Source organism: Mizuhopecten yessoensis, unplaced genomic scaffold (assembly GCF_002113885.1).
Source record: "Mizuhopecten yessoensis strain PY_sf001 unplaced genomic scaffold, ASM211388v2 scaffold4599, whole genome shotgun sequence".
Lineage (NCBI taxonomy): Eukaryota > Metazoa > Mollusca > Bivalvia > Pectinida > Pectinidae > Mizuhopecten > Mizuhopecten yessoensis.
Window position 1 is genome coordinate 1,597,965 of NW_018405627.1, and position 16,309 is coordinate 1,614,273.

At 35.3% G+C, this 16,309-nt stretch overlaps 2 protein-coding genes and 1 long non-coding RNA gene across 3 annotated transcripts; 2 read left to right on the plus strand and 1 right to left on the minus strand.

Annotated features, from left to right (window-relative positions):
- Positions 1-219: 219 nt before the first annotated feature.
- Positions 220-7,057, minus strand: LOC110449406. The gene is made up of 12 exons (XM_021496262.1): positions 6,883-7,057; positions 5,080-5,916; positions 4,661-4,816; positions 4,140-4,224; positions 3,708-3,820; positions 3,135-3,397; positions 2,646-2,816; positions 2,360-2,453; positions 1,995-2,192; positions 1,690-1,847; positions 1,275-1,393; positions 220-1,042 (listed from the first exon to the last, which is right to left on the minus strand). The coding sequence occupies exons 2-12, from the start codon at positions 5,843-5,845 to the stop codon at positions 781-783; spliced, it is 2,385 nt and encodes a 794-aa protein (XP_021351937.1). The 5' UTR covers positions 5,846-5,916; positions 6,883-7,057; the 3' UTR covers positions 220-780.
- Positions 7,058-7,541: 484 nt separating this feature from the next.
- LOC110449395 lies at positions 7,542-10,754 on the plus strand. The gene is made up of 6 exons (XM_021496249.1): positions 7,542-7,926; positions 8,569-8,774; positions 9,256-9,313; positions 9,607-9,707; positions 10,168-10,302; positions 10,602-10,754. The coding sequence occupies exons 1-6, from the start codon at positions 7,749-7,751 to the stop codon at positions 10,752-10,754; spliced, it is 831 nt and encodes a 276-aa protein (XP_021351924.1). The 5' UTR covers positions 7,542-7,748.
- A 375-nt stretch (positions 10,755-11,129) lies between these two features.
- LOC110449362 lies at positions 11,130-11,543 on the plus strand. The gene is made up of 2 exons (XR_002462844.1): positions 11,130-11,159; positions 11,408-11,543. It is a non-coding gene; the product is annotated as an uncharacterized LOC110449362 (long non-coding RNA).
- The last annotated feature ends 4,766 nt before the right edge of the window (positions 11,544-16,309 follow it).

Consider the following 16,309-nt stretch of genomic DNA (forward strand, 5'->3'; position numbering starts at 1 on the left):
CCCATCACCAAGGCCTTTCTCAGAGCACAATGTCTTCTCAACTCTCTGCGGTGGCATATGTTCACCAGATACCCCATAGAAAATGTGAATGGGATCCCACCGGGATCCCACCGGGATCCCAGTGGAATGAGTGGGATCCCACTGGGATTTTGAATCCCAGTGGGATCCCAGTGGGATATTCTTTATATTCCCACCGGGAATTTTCATCCCACTGAGAATTTTCATCCCACTGGGATGTTCATCTCCCTTAAATGTTTTCATTTACTAAGTATTTTGAAAACATTTTATCATAAAATTTTAAACTGAAACAAAACTTTTAAATGGGGAAAAAAACATGGAATGTTCAATGTTCCAGTCATATACTTGTAAATCTATACATAGGCAAAATTGAAATATGTACAAATGACATGGAATGTTCAATGTTCCAGTCATATACTTGTAAATTCTTCTTGTAGGAAAAAATAATTTAACAGTTGATAATTATGTTTAAATAACATTGAATATGAGGATTTAACTATGTTCTAGGATGTTGGGTGGAATGGATACATATTTGCAGTTGTCCATCTCCATCTGGACGCATTTCTTTATAATTCTCCTCACTGGTATTACACAGTTGACATCCTTAACAACTTGTTGGATGTGACAGCATAAATTTTTACCACAAGACTTGTACTTGAGAAGTGTGTCATTTTTCAGAGATTCTTGAAAAGATATTACTCTGCCAGTGCTTTTATATTTCATCATCACAGCAAAATTGTACTCTGCACATTGCATGAAAAATTAAACTTCTCCAACAAACATCATCTGATCATCTTCAAATAAGACTGTACTGTTGTTCCTGGTTTTGCTTCTGTCATATTCTGCAGATTTGTATAATTGGTTTCCTCTGCGATACCTCTGAAAGGAATACACTTCCTTTCCATCTAGGTTGTTTTCCTGCAAAACCTTCTGTACAACATCAATGTGATTGTTGGCAGAATAAATTCTTTTCTTCCCCAAAACAGCATTTGTGTCTCCATCCTCAATACCACCAGCATCCTCCCTATTAGTAAATTAAGTGTTAGCTATTATAATTGTAAATAAAACCAGCTTTGCATAGTATAATTGATCTACAATTGAGTTAGTCTTAATGTAATCATTTTTATGAATTTCAGAAATTTAATGACAATATAATTGAAGTTAAAAAAAAAAGTTTATGCCTTATAATGTTCTATAGAATATCATAAAAAATGTAATATTTACTGAATGACAATCAAGTACTGAAATAGTCAAACCTTGAAATCTTGGAAGACAACTTGGTAAGTAATCCAAGTAATGTATCACTGTTGCACTTTTTCATGATACTTTTCACAAGACCTGGGAGAGACTTTGTCATTGCAACTGCAAAGGTGATCTGAAAAACATTGAGATGTTTAATATTTGATGTGCTATTTAAACAAGTTTTCAAAGGTGCAATTGTAGTGAACTCTAAACTTACAAAACTCTATCAGTCCAACAGCATGCCTTGGTTATTTTTATATTCTTGCTGACACATACATAAATGGATTACTGGTGCCAAACATGAATTAGTCTCCCTTTGTCATGAAAATTTCGACCAGGACAATCAAGCAATAAAAACAAAAAATTCATATTAACACAAAATTATATTTCATAGAACAAATCTAGGATTTAGGAAAATGTCTAGCTCACCTGACTGTTGACATGTCGAGTGCCATGGAACATGCTTTTGAGATGAGAATTCATTGATTCAAACCCAAAACATGAAAAATGGAACAATGGCCCAAATGACCTTACACAGTCCGGCAGATGCCGAAGGAGGTGAAGGTTCATTGTTTGTTTCTCGACACCTGAAATACAAATGATGTGTTTTAAATTTTTTATTCACAAGATAAATATTGGAAACACTTTGTAAAATGCACAAAAAAAGATACTCTTCTCTTCTGGTATATTGACAAAAACACATTTTTTTTTTACAAAAGAATGAGCAAAATTACCATAAATGGAAGGGAAAATCCTGCAGAAGTCCAGAAGCATTTCTTCAGCAAAACAGATATCTTCTGATGTTATCCTCTCCTTTGTTAGCAGAGCCATTCCTGTCACTAGTAGACAGTAGTGAACAAATGCTTCTGATTCCAGTATGCCTTTCAATACTGGCACAGAGAAGTGGATAAGCCATTCTCGACACTCTGTGGCTGAAATATAAATTGATCACTTACAATATTCTATACCTGAATGAAAATAGTTTCATAGATTACAGCTTTGACTGGTAAACAAATATTTCATACTTCCACTCCTCAAAAATGGTTACCATGATTTATCTTTCGTTTTACCAAACATTTAGGTGTATGTGCGTGTGTACCTTTCCAGTGTTTTGCCTCCTCCAGACCTCTTTGTCGTCGAGCAACAAAATCTGGTACCTTGATTTGAAGCAGTCTTCTGTTCAAAAGAGCCATCTGCAAAAGGATAAAAATGAAACCAATTAATATAGGATTGACAGGAATAACATTACCAGATTTCTTTAATTTATCTTTTAGGAACAGACACAACAAAAATGTCTTTGATAAAAGTTAATTCATTTTGCTAGCAAAGCTTTAAAAGGATTGTAACCCTGGATAAATAAAAGATATTATTATTATTATTATTACCTTATCACCTATATAGAACTTTTGAGTTTTATATGTGGTATTAAGCCAGAAATTTAATAGTGACTTGGTGATCCCCAACAGAACACAGTGCATCCAATCAATAGGGAAGACTTTGGTGAGGTCAAGATATTTGAGTAGCAGTAATGATGAAGCTCCCTTCACTCCTCTTTCCTTGAAATAAAAAAATTCTACAGGTTATTAATAAGAAAAAAACATCATCCCAATTCAGACTTGAGACATACATGTACACATATGCGTTAACATACAGAAATTTCTAATAATGATTCATAGTTTTCAAAACGACACTTATTAAACATGGTTTTTTGAAATGCGTTTGCTAAAATATTTATGTTTATCTGCATACAATAAAAAATCACAAATATTTGAAATATTATGTCCACACAAGTTTACAACAAAATGATGCCAAGGAAGACAATACAAACAGAGAGACTTTATCATGAATAGTAAAACATTATGAGTTCCACTTACAGCTTGACCAGATCTAGCCACTTTACGGATGTCTTGTAAAATGGAAAGGTGTGTTCGCAGCTGGTTCCTCTCAAGAAATGGGTAGTATCTGTGCATTGGAGTTCTGGGGTTTGAATGTCCTTCATCAAAACAGCTAACACAACCAAATTTACCATTGAACTGTTTCATGTTAGCTACTAGAGCCTTTGCTGGTAAATCTAGACATGATGCAAGAAGTTGACACTTCACTGTCCTCTTTCCAAAGCAAGTTATCACTTCCATTCCTAAAACAAAAGTAACTTCATAATAACCATGTAAGTTTTATTTCTAATATAAGAGATACTAAAAGGATCATGGCACTCAATATCGGAGGATCTGTATAAGATTTATCTAAATTTCTTTTCCTTTCTTTGCACTTTATTAATTATTTTCATGACGGGCAAGTCAATAAAGAAATTGGACCTAGCATTAATCAACAGATTTCAAAATCAAATTATACAAATTTGAAACACTCTAAATCACAACATCATACAGATCTACCACATATCTTTGAACTTGAGCTGTACAAAGCTGACACATTATTTTTTCAATTACCTTCACTGCTCAATACTGCAATTGTTTTCATCAGGTTGGATAAATAGGTGAGCATGTTTGGCTTTTCTATCTGGCAGTGAAGATAACATGGAAGAATGTACTTCTTTGTAAACCTAAAAATCACAATACATTTCCTGACTTGTAAGCACTCGGAACATAAACCCCAGTATCTCAATTGTAACTGTTTATAATAACAATATGTATTATATATAAATATATGACAATATGATACATTGGTGCTTAAAAATGAATTGAAGTGAACAAGAAAACATATAAATGTGCCTACGAATTGGAACGCAAACCTTTATGTAACAATCAAATGATATATTACAAATTACACAGTGGTCCTTTCTTAGACCATAGTTTACATCCACCAATGAATTTTTAAATTATAAGCTGCTCTAACTTATCAACAAACATTAACATTTTTACCTTAGCTGAACTGGCAATTCATTGATTGCAACATACACAGGCCACAGGTTTCCTTTCTTGGAGGAGGAAAATACTGCTACACCATCTACAATACAAAACACACACCAACTGAGATTTTCTTTTCACATCTCATGTCAATATTTTTTCAATACTCAATTTCAATAAAAGAATAGTTCATGATCAACTATTTTTGAAGAGATAGCTGGACAAGGAAAATGAACAATGACTGAATTTTTAGAACAATGCAACTTTTCAGAGCATTACATTTAAGCACAGAAATAGTATAAATGTTGAACTTTGATGATCCTGTTATATACTCTTGTAACAAATACGAATCATGCAAACACAATGAAAAGGTTACATGTTCAATGTATTCCATTAAAAATGTGTTTACCAAGAGACAAACGTATAAGTTATAATAATAACTTGAGGTTCGTTTATACCGCTTAATCACAACCTTGTTGGTAGGTTGTCTCAAAGCGGTTCACAAATTATTATCCGTGTTTAAAGGCCCTTCATACCTGTATTCATTGTGAAGGTTAAATGCAGAGTCTTATCGTTGGTATATTTCCTCAGTGCAACTAATCTCTTGTACTCCTGCCCATCACAAACATCTTCCCATACACCTGGCTCTGAATAATCTTTGTCTGTCATGACAGCTTCACAAAAGAGTTCATCTGTAAAAACAACATGGTATAATGTCAGCTAGTTGAAGAAACTACAACCGTCCTATGGAACTAAAACACTCCATGCACTAGTCAACATAATCGCCACTGAGAATTAAAACTGAGAATTTACATATTATTTAAACTTACATGAAGTGTCATTTACAATTAGGGACACGTGAATTCTTATACATTAACATGTGTCCAAAGTGCAGTTTTGACAAAAAAATATATAATATATTTTGGCTCAACCTCTTATCCAATCGGACAAATACCTGTGAATAATTCCTGAATTTGTTTTTCAACATTCAGATTGTTGTATTCCAGAACTCTTCTTTCAGCTGTACATGAGCATGTATCACTGGAATTTTCCAACTCAACCTGACAGATCTCACAAAAGAAATGAACTTTTGGTTCCTGCAACTTAGCACACTTTCTCATTATTTCTTTCACTTTATACACAGAGTTTGTAATTCCCCACGATCTGTCAAGTGATGCAATAATGGCAAGTAAATCAGAAAATGCATCTCTTGTCAAAGAATGTTTGTTAACAAACATAACTATTGATGTATAGAAAGACAACTTGGTGTGGCAGCAACCATCAAACAAAGGGCAGTCAAATTGTTCAGTTCCACCATCAGTCTCGCTACAGTCATCATCAGTGTCTGAAATTTCAATCTGTATTGAACCATCACTCATTGATGTTGTACTTGAGACACTGCTAGTACTCGTAGAGGAATCATCACTAGTACTCAAAATAGCACTACTTGAGGAATTGCTTGCATTTTTACAAACTTTGCCTCCAGATATTGATGAGGCCACTTCAGGAAATTCTTCATCACTGATGTCACTTGATGATGATTGCAAATGCACATCCGCTGTAGTTTTGCTCAGATACTGTTGACTTAACCGCGCTGTCTTGTAATATGAAGCACGTTTGTTATTGAAACCGTGAACTTTTGATTTTTGACGGCGTTTCTTTGGTGTTTGAAATTCATATGCATCATCTGAATCTGTACACAGACTGCTGCTGGAATTCATGCCAAGATTAAGTCTTTACACTTTAGAAGGTTGAATTGACGATCTTTCACATTCAATCTACTGGACTTCACCTGAAAGACGAATATTTTCACATATAGTCGCTTACAAAAAAATGTCAGTAAAAATCTAAGCCTACTCATCAAAATAAAAATGATAAATAAGTTAACATTCATCTTCAAATTCCTGTTTTGAGTACAAATCAATTCATAATTTCATGATTTTACATTATATTGTTAACTTATAATTAGTTTCAGTTCTAATTTCAAGACTGAATAAATTTACAAAAAAGATCGATGATAATATTTGATTGGCAACTATACATACTTATACACGGCCAGTCAAGGTACATTACCGAACAAATTAGCGAGAATCTCAACATTTGATAATTATCTTCAGAATGTTTGGTATGAATATATATATGTATACAACATTTCTAAACTTTTAAGTTAATTCCTTCTTTCAGAAACACACTATTTTGCATTTATCTATCTATCTATATATTCTGCATCACCCTCTTTCGAGTATTATATGCAGCGTGCGCGTCTGTGCATGTTAAAAGGTATTGTGTGGTGACCGAAATAGAAATGATAAAGTGCGGACTGGTGCATGCATAAGGGAGAGAGAGAGGAAAGAAAGAAAAGTGTGATGAGAGAGTATTTGGTGCTAAGAAAGGTCTATAAGTTTAGACCTGCTACTGCCCATACAAGGGCATATTTTATGGAACCTCTGATAGCTCCTGTTGTACAAAAAAGCGGATCTAATCTATTATGGACTATTATTGTCGATTGTGTCACATTCACGTGGACAAAAGACTACTTTTTTAAGCTTGAAATAGGTCTTCTGATAGCATATGCCATTTAAACTCGTACAATTTGCATACGGAAACAAAAAAAGGTGCATGCATTTAAAAGTTTGTTTTTTTGAAAAGTGCGTTCCCGTTTTTGGGCCTAGCTACTGTAAACAACACACGTGTAAGTTACTATGTGATTAATTCCTACCTCCTTAGGAGTATCAGAAAACAAATTTTGTAAACATACCTTTTCTATCGATCGGAAGAAATCTCAAATTATATTCAACAATTTGAAGGAGTGCATTGGGCAAGTATGTGTGAATAGAAATCGTTTCAACAGTGTTTATCTTTATCACTTGCATCAGTATCTTTACCGCGCAATGCTTGGTTGACCTAAAAATCAAATTTTGTTGGTAAAACATTTGCCCTTCATAATTTAAAAACGATTGTCAGAATATTTTTTTCTCACTATTTAATCACAATAAAAGGAATAATATCAATAGTTTGTTTTTATTTTCCTGAAATATGAATAAAAAAAAAGTTTTTGCTATAAAATTTCGTTTCTACTGACCATTTTTAAAATTCACTTTACCGAAACATTCCCGAGGTGAATCGGTGTAAAGCTATTATACTTGAGAAGTTTCGGATTTCACGGAATTTAAATGACGCAAAGCTGACTTTAAATATGAAGTAAATTTCATATGAAATTTTGTTTATCTTTGTAAATTGAGTTAATGAATACGACGGCTACTTTCGATTAACTCATTGTCCGATATAATAATTATTTGATGCAAATTATCTCCCCTCGCCCCTCGCTGTGTTCGATGGGGACCAACTGTAACCTAAGGATGCTGGATATCGATGATTATTACGAGCTAAAAAAATCTAACTTTTAAAACTTAAAATTTTGGAGGGGAAAAAAATAAATACTTCAAAATGGAGAAGTTAGATATAATATATATTTACCCATTATTTCGTATCAGCATCCGCAGCATATCCGCAGCGCCATCTATCTGTCGTCTCGAATGACCTCCAAGAAACCGCCAAATACGACTTCGTAAACTTTCCTCGATTACAGTTGTCAAGGTACGGCATATTTTTCAAATAATCATAATGTCTTCAATCGTCCTGATGATCTGGATTAACGACGATCCAATCCAAGGCAACATTTTGAAGATAAGTACGATCGTAGAGCCAAGGATTGCCTTTGGGGAATATCGTGAAGGACAACGTGTTCGGGTAAAATGTCCAGGATTTGGAATTCAAAGTGGCGTCATAGGAAAGATCGGTGGTAAGTTATCCTTTGTCATTTTCAGAAACATTGAATATAATAAACGATATAATTTACGTTTAACTCGAATGATCAAACAAAACTACGGTAGCGCCATTATAAAATGCATATTTATGTTACGATGTCAATGGGGGTTGAGCCACCGCCATTTCAAAACCCAAAGAGTCGTCGTAATGATATAAGAAAGTGTCGTAGTGTTTGTTGTAAATATGATTTCGAGGGATGATATATTAAGGTCATATATTTATATGAAATATGTGTTTATGTTACTTTCTGGGACCACGGCAATCCTTCAAAGAAATACAGGAAATACCAGTGTGTCCAAGTTTAAATGGGGGTCATTTAATAAATTATTATTTAATAAGTCACGGAATGAATAAAGGACTAGAGGTGTTAAGGGTAAAATTCATTCGACAACTGGATTAGGAGATATTGCATTACAAAGAGAGATATAAATATCGTCTGGTGTGCGCTATTTGGTTGAAAATTGAAATTGAAAATAGATTCAAGTTGAATTTTTTACTTTTAATGAGGCCAAAAATGACCCATAACGCCCCAAATCCTTTGCATGTTTCATCAGTACAGATCTATAAAATTATCATCATTATTGATGACTTGTTTTTGTCATTATTACACATTAAGATGACTCCAAAAGGAAGGAATTCCAGGAATTATTAGCTGGCCCTGGGTTTAAAAAGCTGGTGGAAACTGTTTGTGGAGGAAAGCCGATGGAAAAGGAGTCGGGGCCATATCTAGTAGAGGATATTGATGCCATTGCCAGTAAGAGTGATGATGGGCTTACCACAGGCACTGCTGCACCAATCAGAATTCCCAGGATCAAAAAGAAGGTGTGTATTTTGATTTGTTCAGCGCAACCAAAGTTTTCAGGCAGATGCTTGTGTGTGTGTGATAGAAAAGTTCAATTTGTGCACATAGAACATGTGACAGATAATTAACTACATTTAGAAAAAAAGCAACATCATGTTGTAAATAGATAGTTAAAAAAACACTTTAATACATGTTGACATTAGCCAGTTGTGTATTTTGTAAGTTAACATTTTTTTTCAAACTGGTCACAGCTAGAGGTTATATATGTAATCTTGTATAAAAGATAAAAAAAACCCCGATATGTATATAATGCAAACTATATGGGTCAAAGAAGTAATATAGACGGTAAAATCCCATATCACACTGGATCATAATGGAGGTATGTACATAGGATACAAATTACTTAAAATATTATATGGGGCAAAGAAGTAATTCCAACAGTGTGGACATGTTTAGGTACATACATTTGTATAACATTTTCAAAACTTTATTCTTCTGCAGAGATCACTTCGTGACATGCATCAAGATGGGTCAGAAAATGAAGCGTACAGTAATAACGGTATGTATAGTTTTTATATATATTTGCAAATGGCTCAAGAATATATTGTTGATACTTTATATGTGATGGTCTGACAATAATATTTTCTTTTGTGTGGTCCTTCCAAAAAGATTTTAGTTAAAATAACTATCACTTTAAGTTCAAGTTGTGTTAATTAAACTGATATGCTGACAAGGATGCTAAGAAATGCATAAAAAGAACAAATTTGGTCTTATTTTGTTTTAAAAAATCATGTCCGTCCATACACTCTTCATATTGGATAATTCATTGACTATTGAATTTCTCATTTAAAGGTTCTGAACATGGAGAAATAACTTCTGATGACGACCTTCAGTTAATAAACAGACCGTTAAAAAAAAAGACAAAAACACAGACAACAAACCAAGATATAGAGGTATATATATATGTAGTGATGTTTCAATTTTTGCTGCAGCACCATCCAAGCTTCCTTTTACTTTTTTTATTTGATACATGTATTCATTTTCTTACTTTTTTGTTAAAATTAATAAACATGACAATTTGCTATATGACCATCAGTCTTGCTCCTTTGCGATTGGCAGAGACAGGTTTTGTGTACCAACATTACAACTATCCTTTCTTAATCTTTGTTGGGGTGATCAATATTAAAGGTGATTTTCAAGTTTAGGATTTTGCTGTAATATCCATAGGTTGATTTCAGTTAGGCTAATTTGATTTTCATCTTTTGCAGTAATTTAGGGGACATCGATTGGTAACAATCCCTATTTAGAATTTTTGGATATGTGGACATGCAATAGCTGATATTTTTAACCTTCTGTCTGCAATTAATGCTCGACCTTTGGCAGAATTATTGATTTAATAAGTTGATATTCCAGGCGTTGAAAGTAAAGAAAGACGTTGCAAAGACAAAGAGGGATGCACAAAAAGCGAGAGAAAAAGTTGGTCAAATGGTATCTTCAGTCTTGGTGGATGGAGATGGGCATGTGGATACTCCATCAGTTTCAGAAAAGGTAAACAACTGAAATAGCAGTCCTGAAACAGGACAGTACTGCAACAAAGTTAGAGTTACCTTCCCATTTATGGAGTTGTGTCCTTTTCTTTTAAATATTCTGGAAAACAGGTGTATAAGTTAAGGCTGCCAATATGGCAACAGTTCTTGTTATCATTTTGAGGATTTTGATGAAATTACACTCATCCGGATCCGATTTAAAAATAGTAACTATGTGGAGAGGAGGTATTTGTTAACCCTAGGGTAACAATTTTCTTCAGGCTTGGATTTTACATTGTAATCACTTAATTCTTCTAACAGTTGATTGCCATTGTCAACAACACCAATACCATACTTGCCATGGTGCATCAGCTGTTTGAAAAACAGGCAGATATAGAAAGGCAGTTGGCAGAAATCACTTCTTGTAAGCAGTGTGTGAAGGCAATGTACAAGGTAACAAGTCCCTGCAGGTAGGGCGTAAGAATTGTACCTGCTGCCCCCAATTGCATGATCGTAAGAGGCGACTAAATTTGGGACCTTATCTCTTCTCTTCTTTCTAAATAACTTTCTTCTTCCTAATGTCTCTCTTGACAATGCCTCACTTTTGGTCATTTGTTGAGCGTTCGCCCCTGTGAGGAAGGTTTTGGGTTCTGTCCCCTGGCCGAGACATACCAAAGTCTTTAAAAATGGTAGTTTCTACTCCTGCTTAACGCTCAGCAAATTAGGAGTGGGACGACTGGTTCGCCCGTTGTCAGTATAATGTGACCGGGTGGGGCGTCCTGCTGGGTGTCTTCGGCAGTATGTTTCAGTGAGGTAGCACTATAAAGTCGGCATCAGTTCCGCGCTATNTGGCCCCAGCAAAAAGAAGAGCTTTGAGGAGTAAGTGTATATCGTCACATATGGAAATATAGCTTTAGTGTTGGTAACTCTTTCTCTGAGATATGTACAAAGACCTATACACAACATCTTTGCAGTTGTTAATTTGTGAGTAAATAAGATTGCACCTTTTTTGAGATTAATGCTCATTAATTTCTTTTACAATAAGTTTGTTCTGATACTTAAAACCCAAAAAAGTAAACAGATATAAATGCACAAATTATATTTTGATTCATTTTATTGTTTTGCAGGTCACCTCTTCCAGCTCTATGGGAAGAGTCTTCGTGACGACCAGAAGGAGTCTCTATGGATGAATGACATTGTAAAGAAGATGAATGACAAAATCAGAGGAATCAAAAATAATAAATACAAATTATAAAACTCAAATTTTTTAGAGATTTTTTTTCAGTTGGTAGCCAGTAACCTGACAAAGATCACAGTGGAATACTGACTAGGACCTTGGTGGGATGTTGACCTGGATCCCAGTGGGATCTTGACTGGGATCCCGGTGGGATCTTAACCGGGATCCCATTGGGATTGAATGGGAATCCCACCCAAAAATCCCACTGGGATCCCACCCAAAATCCCAATGGGAATTTCACTGGGATCCCACTGGGATCCCACTGGGAATCCCACCCAAAAATCCCAATGGGATCCCACTGGGAATTCCAGCGGGATCCCACTGGGATTCCCAGTTGAATTTTCAGTGGGGTACGGGGTCTAGAAGATCCAACTAAAATATTTATCATCAAAATAATTATAAATGCATTGCACGCCTAGCCCCCTCATGTGACACGCGACTTCCAATTACACAGGAAGTTTTAGAGAAAATTGTTGCTTCGCTGACATTTATAATTCCTGAGAATTATGACAAAATAATGTATGCAGCGATATTTACTTTGGTATTTATTTGTTTGGCACGCATAGGAGAACTGCTTCCTAGTAATCTTTCACAAGTGGAAAGGGTTTTGCAAATTTCGGATATTCATTTCGACACCTCGAAAATCCCGTTGTCAAATGTTAGTGACTTTCACAGAATTTAAACATAATTTGGCAAAACGACCCCACCGAATACCAGTGTCCTCTATTCCAGGATCTCCTATATGCCCAGTACACACAATGCAAAAGTATTTGCTACTAAGAAAAGATCATACTGGTTGCCTCTTTCAGAATCAATCAAAAAAACCTTTAATGAGATCGACTTTTGATTTAACAATACGTCGGTCCCTCAGATTATGTGGTCTTGACAGTAGCCGATACAAGGGAGACAGTTTCAGAATAGGTGGCGCCACCGCAGCAGCATTGAAAGGGTTTTCGGATGCTCAAATAAGATTACTGGGAAGATGGAAATCAGATGCATTCAGGAAATATATAAGATCTCCTTCACCTTCATAGACTTCAACTGTTACTGTAGGCAACGTTTGTATTAGCTTAAAACAATTGTGGCGGGATGTCCAGTTTTAAGCTAGTACCATATACTAGTTTGTAAGTAAGGTTGTGCAGGTGTCATCTTTGTGACGGGAGTTCCGAATGTTGCTTGCATAGCTTTTCTTTCTTTAGTATACAGATGTGTTATGTTTATCTCTGTATCTATTATGTATGAACATGTCGGCTGTTTCCAGAAAGGATGGAATGTGTGGTGCCAGAGACTATTAGGTACACTAAAGTCCTATTCGCGGTGCTAGAATGAACTGTTCAACACCGTACAGAAAAGGACATATAAAGGAACTATCCAAATATACACATAACAAATGGACAACTATCACATTGTGTCAGAAATGTGAGCATTCTGGTGTTCCCCTGCAGGTAGGGCGTAAGAATTGTACCTGCTGCTCCCAATTGCATGATCGTAAGAGGCGACTAAATTTGGGACCTTATCTCTTCACTCCTTTCTAAATAACTTTCTTCTTCTTAATGTCTCCCTTGACAATGCCTCACTATTGGCCATTTGTTGAGCGTTCGCCCCTGTGAGGAAGGCTTTGGGTTCTGTCCCCTGGCCGAGACATACCAAAGTCTTTAAAAATGGTAGTTTATACTCCTGCTTAACGATCAGCAAATTAGGAGTGGGACGACTGGTTCGCCCGTTGTCAGTATAATGTGACCGGGTGGGGCGTCCTGCTGGGTGTCTTCGGCAGTATGTTTCAGTGAGGTAGCACTATAAAGTCGGCATCAGTTCCGCGCTATCACAAGGAGACAAACACGAACATATCGCAGCCTCCCAAAATACACACACATACACTACACGCATGCATCTTGCACACAGGGGAGGCCGTCCTTAAATGACATTAGCTGTTAATAGGACGTTAAACAAAATCAAACAAACAAACAAGCATTCTGGTGACCTTTGAATGTGCACTACGTCTGGAATATAGATCTTGTTACAGCACATTGTTTTACCACATATATGGACACTTATTTCTGTTAATTATGTTTGTAAATATATTTCTGAAAGCTTTCAAAAATGCATAAGACCTAATCGTTGCCTTTCTGCTGTTTCATTGGCGGCATCTCCGATGGAAAAATAACATGGAATAATAACGTTTTAAAATATACTTTTTCTCATCGTAGATTTGTGGCGGTTTTATGAGCTGTAATTTCATCAAAAAATATTATTAAGTAATATGGACGATTAATAATAAATTCAACGGCCACCCGTAGGTGAGCCATTTACGGCATTTCGTCGTTTGGAGTTATATCTATAGATTTTGATGAACGGAGGAAACAGCAGGAGGCAATTATAACATGTGCCGAACTTATTGTTTGTAGTTATTTAGTATATGTTGACTTATGTCAAACCCTAAGTGAGTCGTCAGAAGAGAAAGGAAATGAGGAAGAAAAATGCAAAGTCTTGCTTATAAGACTTATTTTTATTTGAATTTCTAATTAATTTTATCCTCGGTTACACAAGCGGCTCCACTTACGCCAGACACATATTGACCACGCGTACATCACGTGAACGGTCAACGCTGATTGGTCAGCTAAAGCGGTCACGGTTGAGTGGAGCGCACTTGAACCTCACCTTCGTCAGGGATCATTAACAGTGCACAGACTGATTTTTGTAAATATTGACAAAATTGCACCCTCCACCACCCCTCTGACGCCTTCCTTTCGGTTAATGTTGTTTATTCAGTTTATTTAATGCATTTCATTGTAATAATTGGTATATTTAAACCGTTACTACAGTATAAAAGATGTACATGTATATATAAAATAACTTATACGTTAAGGTTATACAGAAGGAACAAGTAGTTTGATTCATTTGTATTTGCGGTTTTATGGGCCGCAATTTCATCAAATTATTATTATTATTAAGTAATATGGACGATCAATAATAAATTCAACGGCCATAAATGCCTACTTAACTATAGGTACACACCTTAATCCATTAGGTATAGTCATACCTTGTTCAAAAAGTATGCAGACATTTTACACGCACGTTAGTCAAGTACAGAGCTTGTGCAAGGTATCATTCGCAAACCATTTATTTATATACAAGTTTTGTGTATGTTTAGTAATGAATTATGTTAAAATTGTGAATATAGCATATATACATCCTGTATCATGTACATTTGGTTGGTTTGGTTTGGTTTTGTTAAACCTCCTATTAACATCTTATGTCATTTAAAGTCGTGCCTCGATGTGTGTTGTAAAGGCGTGCAAGTGTGTATGTATGCTGGAGATTGGTTTTCGTGGAAATACAAAGTAAAACTGAAACAGACATCAAAGATATTAATGTGTGCTACATAGTTGTTCACTCATCACATCGATGTTATATTTCCACTAAACCTGCTATTATATTCCTCTCCCACTCGCACACATGACGATGAACATGTGAGCAACATAGGCCTTTTGTTATCCACTTTGATAAGTAAAAAAAAGAATCAGGACCTGGAACTCACTTCAGCCACAGGTGTTGAGCAAATATTATATGATATATATAATATACAATAATAACAATTGATATCTTATTCTTATAGCATATAAAGGGTGTCATGCACCTTTTAATTCACTTAAAATTGAGATATTTGAAAAAGCCAAGTTTGAGATGTGTCCAGAAGCCATATATATAACTCAGTACAAAACAAAAGGAAAGTATGTAGTCAATATGCAATTTATGTAAGTCTACTTAAATGAGTGAAGTTGTAAATGGCAAGTCAAAATATTAATTAGAAAGGAAATTATTGAGAAAACAAATTACTTTTCAATTGAAAATAACCGAAAAGACCCCCTGACGTAATCCGTCGTTTTATATAAACAATCTTTTAGTGACGATTGAATTTCTGTCATTTTTCATTCCGTTACATATGCTTGTTAAATTTTTACATGTTTGATATTTTTTGGGTTTTAAAGCTCGTTTTGAAAACAGCAAACTATATTTGTGATTTACCATACCCCTTTTGGTACCCCCAGAAACCCACTTTCTGTCAAAGTTTTACCTTAGTTTTTCCGCATGTCATACAATAGGACATCTTTGAATAAAATAAGGAGGTAAATATCCGATTATACCGGGGCCCAAAAAAGGGCCTTATAGACACCCTTCCTTTCCAAATAAAATATGAAACTGGTGTGTCCTAGGTATAACTACCCCCCCCCCCCCCCCCCCCCCTGTATAGGTGTTCGCCTACATATAGGTGAGGGTCACTTGTATGTAGGGGAACACCCGTTCAACCCAACTCTAACTTCAAAAAATAAGCCGTCATAATACTCAACTACAAACAAGAATTAGGCGTAATTATATGCGTCGCCTGTCCCGCTTTGTCAATATAATAAGCATTTGACATAGTGCATAAGGAAACGGACCTAAAAGCAAAATCATAACATTCATTTTTTTTAAGGTCCAGAAATTTCAGGTTTTTATCTGAAAAAGTGCAGAAATCCATGAAATGTTTTTAGAGTAGTAGGCTCTACTACCCATGATACATGTATGATTGAGGTTTGGTCGGTCTAGCTTTTATCCTTTGTCAGAAAGAGCCTAATATGCTAAACGCAAAAACCTTAACTTTGACAAGAAATTTGAGGTTTTTAGCCAAAATATACAGAAATCGTTGAAATGCTAGTAAACAGAGCAATGCATTCAGCTATACATCCCCTGATACACCTATGACCCACGTTTTGTTGCTCTAGGATTTATACTTTGTCAGAAACAGCCTAAT

What these genes read in the sequence shown, in the direction of transcription:
- LOC110449395 (XM_021496249.1), top strand. Translation starts at nt 7,749, where the DNA reads ATGTCTTCAATCGTCCTGATGATCTGGATTAACGACGATCCAATCCAA. An exon ending in TTCCCAGGATCAAAAAGAAG is followed by an intron (nt 8,775 to 9,255) that starts GTGTGTATTTTG and finishes ATTCTTCTGCAG; the next exon opens with AGATCACTTCGTGACATGCA. An exon ending in CTCCATCAGTTTCAGAAAAG is followed by an intron (nt 10,303 to 10,601) that starts GTAAACAACTGA and finishes TTCTTCTAACAG; the next exon opens with TTGATTGCCATTGTCAACAA.
- LOC110449406 (XM_021496262.1), bottom strand. Translation starts at nt 5,845, where the DNA reads ATGAATTCCAGCAGCAGTCTGTGTACAGATTCAGATGATGCATATGAA. An exon ending in AACCTTCACAATGAATACAG is followed by an intron (nt 4,225 to 4,660) that starts GTATGAAGGGCC and finishes TTTGTATTGTAG; the next exon opens with ATGGTGTAGCAGTATTTTCC. An exon ending in GATTTTCCCTTCCATTTATG is followed by an intron (nt 1,848 to 1,994) that starts GTAATTTTGCTC and finishes TTTGTATTTCAG; the next exon opens with GTGTCGAGAAACAAACAATG.